This window comes from Struthio camelus, chromosome 1, assembly GCF_040807025.1.
Source record: "Struthio camelus isolate bStrCam1 chromosome 1, bStrCam1.hap1, whole genome shotgun sequence".
In the NCBI taxonomy this organism is placed as follows: Eukaryota; Metazoa; Chordata; class Aves; order Struthioniformes; family Struthionidae; genus Struthio; species Struthio camelus.
Genome location: NC_090942.1, coordinates 82,828,936 through 82,841,210, shown reverse-complemented (window position 1 = coordinate 82,841,210; position 12,275 = coordinate 82,828,936). Strand labels below are relative to the sequence as shown.

At 41.6% G+C, this 12,275-nt stretch overlaps 1 protein-coding gene across 20 annotated transcripts in view; it reads right to left on the bottom strand.

The window, feature by feature from the left end:
- Positions 1 to 12,275, bottom strand: part of FAR2 (fatty acyl-CoA reductase 2) — a 155,670-nt gene that overhangs the window by 29,120 nt on the left and 114,275 nt on the right. For all 20 annotated transcript variants that reach the window (XM_068953522.1, XM_068953584.1, XM_068953601.1 and 17 more), the window contains 2 exons: positions 7,406 to 7,581; positions 2,690 to 2,869 (listed from right to left, as the gene is read on the bottom strand). In XM_068953522.1, coding sequence (XP_068809623.1) covers positions 2,690 to 2,869; positions 7,406 to 7,581 — 356 coding nt within the window. The remainder of the gene's footprint in view (positions 1 to 2,689; positions 2,870 to 7,405; positions 7,582 to 12,275) is intronic.

Sequence of the window (12,275 nt, the reverse complement as noted above, 5' to 3'; positions counted from 1 at the left end):
CAATGGTTTTGCTTATGCAAGGAAAGCTGGTTCTAAGAAACTGGGTCTAAGAAATGCAAGAAAGAGATTCCTTTCTACTGATTTTCTACTAGATTGTTCCTATAGAAAATTAGGAGACTATCAATGTCAGCTGCTAAGAAAAGATTGAGTCTTATTTTAAGGTGTGCAAACTTCTAATCCATGTTGATACTCATGAGAAGTAGACACCTACATAACTTTAAAAATGTGACCCTTACCGCTATGGTGCTACAGTGAAGGTGTAAGGCTCTAAGTCTGCCCTGGCAAACCACCAATACTTCAATGGTCCTGCCAGCACTTAGGTCTGAAGAAAGGGAACTGGCTGTACTTCCAGAGCCCTTGCATACTGCTGCCAATCCAGGACAGGCTTTCAGCAGTCTGATGTTACACCACAGAATCAAAGATTAACTCCTTATAATCCAATTTATAATTAAGTCAATGGACTTACAGGTCAGACTGAATGGGTTTGCCCCCGCCCCCCATCTTGAATTTTAGAAACAGGTCAAGGGCAGGGGGAGAGTAATAAGGTGAAGGCTATCAGAGTTTGAGAACTACTTGTTGATATCAATTTAAATGTGCAAACACCTGGTGGCTCAGGTGACACATTGCTTCTCAGATGCTTCTGACTAGAGGCGGCTGGAAATATTCCGACAAAAATGCAGGAGAAAATAGTAATTCATTGAAACTCACGAGTGTTTCACACAGAAGGGTCGATTTCAGTGAATCAGTTGCAAAACTTGTTAAAAAAGAATAAGAATTTTTAGCATATAGAAATTAAAATTTAAAATTAATAAAATATAGCCTTATTCCGGGGAAAATGGTTTTCTTTGCAACATGAGACCCATGTTTCACAAACAAGGCAAAGAAGTGTTTGTGTAAACCACAAAGTTGAACTATGCAGAGTTAAGTCAGGCATTTGGGCAGTTATGGAACTCAGCCTCCACAGTTTTGCAGCTAAATTGCCATTGCTTGAGCCTATCAAATAGTAAATTAACAACCTATCAAAAGGAGATATCTGTTTCTGTGGAGCCTGGACAAAGACTATGTTCAGTTGGGAATTCAGATTTAAGTGCATGCAAGTTTTTTTTCCTCCTCCTTTTTTTTAATAGCTCACAGGCCACTGTTCAGAGTAGGATATTGAGCCAGGCAGGCCATCCTTCTAATGCAGTAGGGCATTTCTTATGTTTTTTCATGCTCCACTTGCTGAATGAAGCAACAGGCCCCTTATATTATGTGGGGAAGGAAGAGACTTCGGAGAGACTTAAGACTCTTTTGACTACAGATAAATGATAGATGACTACTAGCTGGGATGGAAATACATGCAAGAACATGGGCTACTTGAAAAATTAAAAAAGAAAGCACTAATTCATAATAAATTTTCCGGTGTAGCTCTAAGACAGTGAAAGGATTTCTTTTGGAAAACAGGTCTTAGAAATAAAAAAACCCGTCATTCCCCTAGTAGATATTAAATCTTCTCATCTCCTGTCATCCTACATCAAGAAAAAAGAATTCATACCAACTCTTCGGGTTACTACTTCAAAGGTTAGCTGCTGGTATCACACAAGGGGAATAGTATTAGAAAAACAAATAGAAACAAAGAAAGCTACAGCTCTGGGAAAATTTAGTTCTTCTAAGAAGAGGGTTTCCTTGGGGCCTTCGTCAGCAGATTTTTTTTATTCTCTCTAATTATTCTTCATTTCAGTAAATTCAATTAAACAAGCCTCTTTGTTGTTCCACTGAGGCCTGAATTCTCACATTGAACAGTGGTTGTTGAAAGACCGTTCAGTCATGGGAAAGCAACTATTAGGGGGTGAAGTCAACAGTTCCAGCTGCAGCCAGCCCTTGAAGGATGAGCAACCCTCTTGGCAAACTTTTCTAATACTTTTCAAACTTTTTCTAAAATAGCCTATATCTGTTTCGTCATCAAGTAAATATATTTTGATTCTGATAGAACTGTTGAAACAAGTGGAATCAATGTTGGGAAGCTGGAGAGATAAAGAAGTAAACATAAGGAATATGAAAAATTTCAGTTCTTACTAAGGTAGCAAAAGAACTGAGTCTTAAGAAAGCTGCTGCTTAAGAAAGAAGCAATACAACTCCACTCCTGACAGCAAATACACTCATGTTTAATTCACCACGGGCTGACTCAATACTGGACTCTCACAAAATCACAGTCACTTTAGAACTCCTATGTGGAAAAAATTAGCGGTAGCTGGTACCACAGAGTTATTATATATGGTTTATGTTATTTTTTCTAATTCATTTGTATTTGGAAAAAATATTGTTAAGCTCAAACAAATGATTATCAAATGTGCCTTCAGCAGCTTTCCAGATAAAAAGGCTCCAAAACAGAGTCTCCATTTCTTCTATTTTTAGAAAACTTCAGTAAAACTAGTTTCAAGAGAAGATCCAGATATGCCATCCAGACTTACTGGATGAGATTACTTGCGAAGGAAGCCTCAGAAAAACCTAGAATGAAAGCTCTCTCTTCTCTTGGCCTCTCTCTCATCATGGCCAGCATTTCTGCTTGGTGAGGGTGTGCGCAAAGCAATAAAACAATAACAGTAAGTACGAATGAAAATCGCACAGTACGGATTATGTGGACAATTCAGCCAGAGGTCTTCTGCAAAATGAGGCAAAGCCAATGTCAGAAGAAGCTGTTCCCACTTACTCCACTAAATCGAAGAGCTTCTTGGGTTCAGCAGGGGGCGGGTAGATGACTTCATCTATGCGTTTCCGTACACAGTTTGCATAGGCAGTGGAGATGTGGATGAATGCCTCGAGCTGCTGCATCTGCCGGGCCAGCTCTAGAAGTCGCTGCGTGCCCATCGCGTTCAGCTGCAGGGCGTGTCTAAAGAGGGTGGTGGAAAGAAACAACATGCATTTCAGTGGAAAGAATATATCAAAGCTGAGTGTTATCCAAACCCCTGACAACTTCCTTACAAAGAATGAAAAGACAAGTACAGGAAGGGAAGGAGTCACAACAGAGAGAAAAGTTTCAATGAAATGCAAGGGCAAAAACAGTTTTCAGAGCAGTGATACTGGACCCACTCTTCTGGCCACAGAATGCAACTCATATTTTTACTCAGTTCAAAGGATTGGAGGTAACATTCTGCTAAAATCTCTAAATCTGGAAGCATGCCCTCATTGGCATATTTGCTGTCCTCTCCTGGAACAAATACTTCAAACACACATGACCACTGCGGCATTATGGTCCTACAGTCCCCATTTGACAGTCTCCTTAAGGGACCCCTACTAAACCAAATAGAAACGTGGTTTCAGAAAACAGCAAAGGGACCTTGAGCTCGGAAATGCAGATTCATATTGAAAGGAGCTACAACAGAGATGAAAGTTTAAATTCCTAAGGAATAGAGAAGAGGATTGAGAAGCAGGAGAGGAAAAGAGACTGCTGGTCAGCAAGACTGACCTTGAAGCACCCAGCATAGCTAGAAGATGTTCTAGGGATTATTTGCAATAGAGTTCAGTGAACAGAGGTTCAACTTCATTGCATGCTTTGTATTGGAAGAAAGACACTTTCCTCTCTGCAAAGGAAAAGGCTAAGGAAGATGTAATCTGTTCAATCTAGAAGTAGAATCTTTCAATAACATACTCAAGATTATTAAGAATGCTATCTTGTACAGTGTATGCTAAAGAAATGAGTTACACCAGTGTAGATGTCATGATCTGAAGAGAAATTGTACTAGTCCAGATAAATGAAAACAGAATCTAAGAGTATGCTTAGTGTTTGGATCACAAGATCTAAAGCCAGAGATTCTCATTTTTTTAGCATGCTTCTGTTGAGGAATAGCATTTTCTTTTATTTTATAGATTTCTATTTCCTCTTCATTTATCCCTCTTGCAGGATGAATATTTCTAGTTTAGCTTCCCCTCACATGAAAGTTACTCCTCTGTCTGCATCTCTATTACTTTGCATCCCTTCTGAGATGGGGTGAACACAGTTGCACTCAGAATATCACGGAATCACCGAATCACAGAACGGTTGAGGTTGGAAGGGACCTCTGGAGATCATCTAGGCCAACCCCCCTGCTCAAGCAGGGCCCTCTAGAGCATCTAGAGCCCAGGATCACATCCAGACGGGTTTTGAATATCTCCAAGGAAGGAGACTCCACCACCTCTCTGGGCAACCCGTTTCAGTGCTCTGTCACCCTCACAGTGAAGAAGTTATTCCTCAGATTCAGATGGAACTTCCTGTGTTTCAGCTTGTGCCCGTTGCCTCTTGTCCTGTCGCTGGGCACCATGGAGAAGAGACTGGCCCTGTCCTCTTGACACCCTCCCTTTAGATATTTTAGATATTTGAGATCGCCTCTCAGTCTTCTCTTCTCCAGGCTGAACAGGCCCAGCTCTCTCAGCCTTTCTTCAGAGGAGAGGTGCTCCAGTCCCCTCATCCTCTTTGTAGCCCTCCGCTGGACTCCCACCAGTAGCGCCATGTCTCTCTTGTACTGGGGAGTCCACAACTGGACACAGTACTCCAGGAGAGGCCTCCCCAGGGCTGAGCAGAGGGGCAGGATCACCTCCCTCCACCTGCTGCCAGCACTCTGCCTAATGCACCCCAGAATCCCATTGGCCTTCTTGGCCACAAGGGCACATTGCTGCCTCTTGCTCAACTTGTTGTCCACCAGCACTCCCAGGTCCTTCTCTGCAGAGCTACTTTCCAGCAGGTCAACCCCTAGCCTGTACTGGTGCATGGGATTATTCCTGCCTAGGTGCAGGACCTTGCACTTGCCTTTGTTGAACTTCAGGAGGGTCCTCTCCACCCACCTCTCCAGCCTGTCCAGGTGCCCCTGAATGGCAGCACAGCCTTCTGGTGTGTCAGCCACTCCCCCCAGTTTAGTATCCTCAGCAAACTTGCTGAGGGTGCACTCTGTCCCTTCCTCCGGGTCATTGATGAATACACTGAACAAGACTGGACCCAGGACTGACCCCTGGGGGACACCGCTAGCTACACGCCTCCAACTAGACTCTGCGCCAGTCGCCACAACCCTCTGAGCTCGGCCTTCCAGCCAGTTCTCAATCCACCTCACCGTCCACTCGTCTAGCCCACACTTCCTGAGCTTACCTAGGAGGATGTGATGGGAGACAGTGTCCAAAGCCTTGCTGAAGTCCAGGGAGACAACATCCACTGCTCTGCCCTCCTCTACCCAGCCAGTCATTCCATCAGAGAAGGCTATCAGATTGGTCCAGCATGATTTCCCTTTGGTGAAGCCATGCTGACTACTCCTGATCACCACCTTGTCCTCCAGATGCTTAGTGAGGACCTCCAGGTTGAGCTGTTCCATCACCTTTCCCAGGATGGAGGTGAGGCTGACAGGCCTGTAGTTTCCTGGCTCCTCCTTCTTGCCCTTTTGGAAGACGGCGGTGACATTGGTTTTCTTCCAGTCCTCAGGCACTTCTCCTGTTCTCCAGGACCTTTCCAAGATGATGGAGGTGGCCTAGTGATAACATCCGCCAGCTCCCTCAGCCCTCGGGGGTGCATCCCGTCGGGGCCCATGGATTTGTGGATGTCAAGTTTGGAAAAAAGATCTCTAACCCGATCCTCCTCCACCAAGGGAGAGTCTTCCTTTCTCCACACTTTCTCTCCTGTCTCTGGGGTCTGGGATTCCTGAGGACTGGCCTTAGCAGTGAAGACTGAAGCAAAGGCAGCATTTAATAACTCTGCCTTCTCTGTATCCTTCGTCACCAGGGCACCCGCCCCATTCAGCAGCGGGCCCACATTTTCCCTAGTCTATGGGCGCTGCATTTCTCCTGAGACATTCTGAGTTCCTTCAGACTTCCACGGGAATACCATCTGACCCTGGTGATTTGTTACTCTTCATTTTTGGTATTTATATTAAAAACTACTACCATTAAAATCTACTAACATTCCATTATAACACAGTTTCTCAGATTTCTGCCCCAAGAGTTCCATCTGGAGAATTCCCTAAGTGTACTGTACACTGATGCCAATAATTCATCTAGTTTCTCTAGTACTGCTTTTCCTAAGTCTTCATAGCACTGTTTTTTACATCTGTCTATTGACTCTACAGATTCTGCAGCAGGCTTTAGACATCTGATGTGTTTAAAAAATATTATTAGTTTTTGTATCTTTAGCAGGATGTTGCTCAAAATTTTTTTGAGCTGCACATTTAACTTGCTGGAATTTTTGCTCTTATGATACACTTTACCATTCAAACCCAAATTATCTTTTGAAGGGTAGCTCCTTTAATCTAACAAGTTCTTATATTTTGCTTTTTAGTTATACTCAATCTTCCATGATCCGTTAGAGAGATTTTGATAGATAACATGTTAGCAGCCTTTAAACAGTCTTCACCCTGCCTGCAAGCAGATGACCATTTTAACTATTTATTTCTTTTAATTTCCTTCTAGTGATCTTCCTTATTTTAAACGTAGCTTCCCTTTGACGTTACTGTGGCATATTTTTATAGTATACTTGTTCCTATATCGATTTAAGAACTTCTACGATTACTAAAGCAGTGCAGTGCTTTGCTTGTTGTATCTTGAGCCAGATTCTATACACAAGCCAAGAGTAAATCAAGAGCTGGTTTTCGTCTTGTGGGTTCTCTAATTAGTTGTTACAAGAAGTAATTATTTAGGGTGGACACAGCAGATATCTATCTATCTATCTATCTAACCCACCTAGGAGCAAATGAAGATTGTCAATAATTGCGTGTTTTCAAAAACTGTCAAGATCTGGCACTCGAGATTATCCACTTTGGTTTGTAGATTTAGTATTTGCATAAAAGTGCTTACACATTTGGTCCAGGTTTAGTTGCTTGGTTTAGGGCTGTTCTTTCTTATCAGAATGCCTGCCCAGACAGACACTTCTCAAGGGAGTTCTCTCAGATATTGAACATTTATTTTAAACAGCTAACTATACTGAATCCTGGGTATTTTAAAACCTGTGACAGTCATTTACCTAAAAATATATCATTTCCCTCTTCAGCTACTTAGATGACAAAGAAAGGCCATTAAGATAAGCTTTAGAGTCAGAGTCACAGTTCCACTTCAAGCAGTCTCTGGCTAGTTCTGCCAAAACATTTCCTTCTTGACCTAAAGCACGCTTTTTCCTATCCCAATTTTAGGTCATGCTTTACTCTTAGCTCACCTTAACGCAAGACTCCAGTACTTCCTTCTGCTCCCATGTAACTCTGCCAAGACACTTCATTTCTGATGTGCATATGCACATGACATTTTCAGAGCACTTACATTGCATATTCAATCCAGAACCACATGCACTACGAAAACTTACATGGGGAATTATTATTGCAGCCACACCAGAGGTGCTCTGAATCTGGACTATCTTAATACAATGTAGTGAGCATCTGAACGGTGCTTAGCAAATACAGAAAGCAGAGAAAGGGGGACATACTTCAGTGGTTCATCAAAGCGAACTGTTGCTGCACAGTGGAAGACAATATTGACCCGGGTCAGAAGCTCCCCCTCATCTTCAGCGCTGATGGCCAGCTTGGGCTGAGTGAGTTCAGCATTAATAGGCTTAATCTTCTCGTGGAAATTAGGGCAATCTTCTCGGACTCTGTCAAAGACCTTGAAGAACAAACAAGCAGAGATCAGGTACAGAATTAGGCTACCGAGATCACTCCAATTGGTAGCTGGTCTGATTACATCAGTCAACGAAATTAGCATGAAAGAAGATGGCTGGTACCTTCAGAGAGGACACAGGGGTGAGATATTTTATCCACTTGTCCCCTCCCATGGAAAAAACTCACAGAGGAAACAGAACAGAAATATAGGAGGTAATGCATTGCCCTGAAAAAATGAATCAGAAGCTTCTCTAAACCCCTCATTTCCTGAGTCAGAGCAGCCACTGAAAGTCCTGTATCCCCACACCTCCTATATCCCCTCCCTATTTGCCCTTAGTGGCTGCTTGCAGGACCACAAAGGAAGGAATAGAGGAACAGGGCAGAGTATGGAGTGGGAAAACTTGTGAAGCATCAGATTCCATAATTTTTTTGGTTAGAGGACGGGGTGCATTCTGGCTCCTCTTCCTTTGCTGCCACTTGCTGATTGTCTCTCTTTGCTCATATAAGATGAGTCCTATGGGTAACCATCTCTGAGACGGAAATATGGGGAATCTCAAGAACCCCTACCAGTAATGTTGCTGACCACCCACCTGCAATTTTGTATGACTGGACAAGCGTACAGCTAGTTGCCCTCTCAAGTGCTCTTGCCGTCCTGTTTTTCTATGATTATGATTCATTGCCCCTTCCAATACAAGTTTTCTACCTTGCCTTCTGCAGAATAACAAAACTTCATCCATACATTAAAAAGTTCCCTACTTTCCCATATACTGCTCTGTCTGATGACTTGTTCAAAACCAGTATTTAGCATTCTGCTTTGCCCAGGATCTGAGATAGCAGGTATCGTGAACAACAACACAAATATGCACAGTCCTTCTGAAAGGAAAAGTAAATCAATATTGCCAACACTTGGGAAGTGCCTATGGAAAATCAGCAGTTTCTTCAGTCCTCACTTCTCCCATTATCTCAGCTGTCCAGCAGAAGTGGGTACCATGAGCAGCTCAAGAGTCACCAATAACAGTAGAGCCGAGGGGTCTGGACTCAGTTCTGCCCCCGGCCCTGAAAGCGGACAGCTACTGCAAGTTCCAGAGAGTAAACTTTCATTTTGCACATCTCACAAAGGCAATGAAGCTGGAATTTCAATGTAAAGAGCAGGAATTGTCAGACATAAATTAAACCTATGTTTAAAAAAAAGGTATGTGAAAGATTAAATTGAAACTCATAGCAAATATCCTCTTGTTTGACTAAGGATTGCCATCTTTTCTAGTTATCTGATAATCAAATCTACTTAAATCTCCACGTTTTTAGGGATAGATAAACGATGAGAAAAAGATCAACTTTTCCCACTATGCAGCACATTGTGTACTTGATTTCTCCACATATGTTTCTTCCGCACACTGCTACAAGTCCTTCATAAACCTGAAACTTGAGAATGTTAACAGAAGTTTGGAGGTGACAATGTCATTTCATTTTTCTTAGTTGTACCTAACTACATGCATATTTGTTGAGAAGGTAGTCTAGGGCAGAGAACAGACTTCTAAACAGAGAAAGCTATTAATGGACAAATTTTGGTATGAGCCAAGTGGACTGTAGGAACTAAGTTCCAACTATTTATGTTCAGAACTGGGTACTAGCAGCATTAGTGTCTTTAAAAATCTTGTCTTATAATAAGAGGATGCTAGAGTGGCTGTCCTAATATGCATCATGTTAGATCACGCATGAGCATAACAGAAGGCCTGATGAGAGACAGAATGGAACGCACTCTCAGAGGACAATACAAGACCAAGTTTTGGATCATTTGCAATCTTTTAAGAATTTTAAGAATGATTCTGTATTTGTTTGTTATTATCGCAAAGAGACTGTAAAACTCCACCCAATGAGAACTATTATATTTACATGTGTTTTGCCTCGGCATAAATAATGTAATGGTAGAGAAAGAATGAATCAGCCCTTTCTCAATTTCAGTCACTGTATATAAAAATAGAAGAGTAATGCTTCTCCAGTGCCAATCTGGCTTGCATTTGGACAGCTATATTCTGCTCACATTTCATCTCCTCCTCCCATTCCAAATGTAGATAATGTTCCCTTCACTTTCTGTGCCTACTGCTAGGTATTGCTACTGCATTCCACTAAACAGCTGTAGTTTTTCACCTCCTCCAAAGAGTCATTGCATTTCTCTGCAGGAAGAAGGCACTTTCTAAATGCATGCTCACAAACCAGCAAAATGCTTAGGAATCCTTCTGGATCACAAGAACTTTAGGTTCATCACTAAATTGGATTACAGGAGCAGCTGCTTGATCAAAGCCTGTTGCCTCTTTTATGGCATCTGAAGATTTCAGACTTGTCAGCATTTTACAGGAAGGTGCATGAAGATTTGAAGTCAAAAAAATGCAGTTTATTTTGTGCTATTTCCTGTAGTTGGAGGAGTACCTAATATGTATACTGACAATGCTTAGCCGACGGTTAAACAATAATTGCATACCTAAATCTGACTACCTCAGTCATAGCTGATAAACTTCTGATAAATCCACAGTAACTGCATGAGGCCTTAGGATTGTTCCACCTTTTCTTTTCAGAAGCTATCTTCCAACACAGAATAGGTTCAATGGACAGAAGTTGGCTGGCATGCTGTACTGTTGAAACCATGAGAAAACACTGATCAAGTCAGCAATACTCCAGAAGTGCTATATTTTTTACCACAGGAATATAGTGGGAAGAAAGGAAAACACGTCTGTTTTCAAGTTGATAAACAATATCAAGAATTAAGTAAACCAAGGGAAATCAGTAATAATATATTATGCTTCCAGTATCTTTTTGAGCATCCTAATGCATTCCAGCGACAACACTGCTCCCTTGGCCAAAAGGAAATGAAAGATTAAAGCTGGTATTCCCACTTTAATCCTCAAAATTCAAATTTGAGGATTCAAATTCTGCATAGGCTTTGTGCTGGCCCTCAGCACAGGCGAGAATTTCACTCCAAAACTTGCTGAATTGTTCTTATTTTATAACCCGGCAATTCCCACTTATAATAATAATCTGACCTCTATGATTTCAATTTACAATGTCAAGCACTTATTATGAAAACAGCACTTTTAGAAATGACTACTAATTTTAAATTTGTTTGAGGGATTTTGACAGACATCTTTCCCTATTCCTGCCCACGTGAGCTTTGACCTGCCTCCCCAAAGAACACGTGTAATTCTCTCTGTCCTCTGTTCTTGCCTTAAAGCGTGTAACAGGTCAGAGAGATTCCTGGTCATCAGTCTTTCAGACAGAAATTTTTATATACAAGAAAGATATACAAACTTCAAAGAAATGGCAAACTGCACATCTATGGAACAGCCCAGCTGAAAAAAAAAAAGAAAGAAAAAGAAAAAAGAAAATCACTGAGCAATGTAAAGTGACAAAGGCTTCACTTCTTACTCAGGCCACACTGTCAGTGAAACAATATGTCCAAATGATGAAAAGACAAACGCCTAAAACATGGCCTACTTTGAAAGAGACTTGTCTTAGTTTGGTAAGACCAGTACCTTATAACTGCTTTTTAAAGAAGACTGGGTAGCTTTTTCTTTTTGGACTTACCAGTCTTTAGCACTAAAAGACCAACTTACTATAACAGGCTCTATATAGGATGGCACTGGAAACATGGGTGGGGACAGAAAGCATTTCTATGTGCTTAGTAACATTACCCAACACTATTGCTTGGGCTATGCGCTCTGATGGGAAGGAATCGTCTTCCAAAATGCTGAATAAAGATGCTCTGACCCAGCAATGCAAATGGTGGTGAAGACAGGCTACCGCTTTTCATGACATTATCAACAGAGTCTGTAACTCGCTATGGCTCCCTTCTGCAGCAAGTTGTCTCTCTGGCTCCAGCAGTGGCAGCTCGTACAGCAGCTCTGGAAGCCCTTAGCTGAATCCCTAGGATAACACTGACCACTGTCCCTCCGCATGTCCCTGACCACTCCTGTCGGTACTGATAGCTATTTTCAGTGAGGCTATTTAAAACTTAAAGTTTGTGCTCTCACTTTCCTGGATCAGGGCCAAACAGTTTGGTGACTGAACCTTTAAAAAGCATGACGCTTTTGAGTGTAGCCTGGAAAGGTAACCTGCTGTGGTACAACAACAGCAATCACCTGAGGTATCCAAATTATACTATTTTAAGATCAATACAAATTGGACTTCTCTGGCTGGTATACAATGCGGTCCAGTCTATTTAATAAATGCTGGAATATTAGGCTTCTCTAAGCAGATTAGCAAAAGACGTTAAGCTACATTGTAGTAGTCATATTTCAAGGCATTACTGTAAGAGAACACCTAAAATGGAAGAAATTTAGAGAAATCCCACAAAATGCATCAAAAAGCCAAAGCATCTCACATATGAGGAAGTGATGGAGACAGTTCACCTAAAACAACAACAACAAAAAACCTTCCATCCTTTCAGAGGTATAACAACAAAGAAATGGAAGGGATTGCTTAGCATAATTCAGGAGAATATAAGGTGAAACTGGTTCTGTAAAGGAAATATAAGTAATTTATTCCAAGTATAATATAGGCCAAGCGGTAAAATGTCACAGCAGCAAATCCTTTAGACAACATGGTTTCCATTGGTGTGTGGAATAATTTCAGAAAGGAAGCATTTGAAGTCGCCTTTTCTGAACAAAGCACTGGTGTATAAATGCTAAGAAACAGTCTTTATAT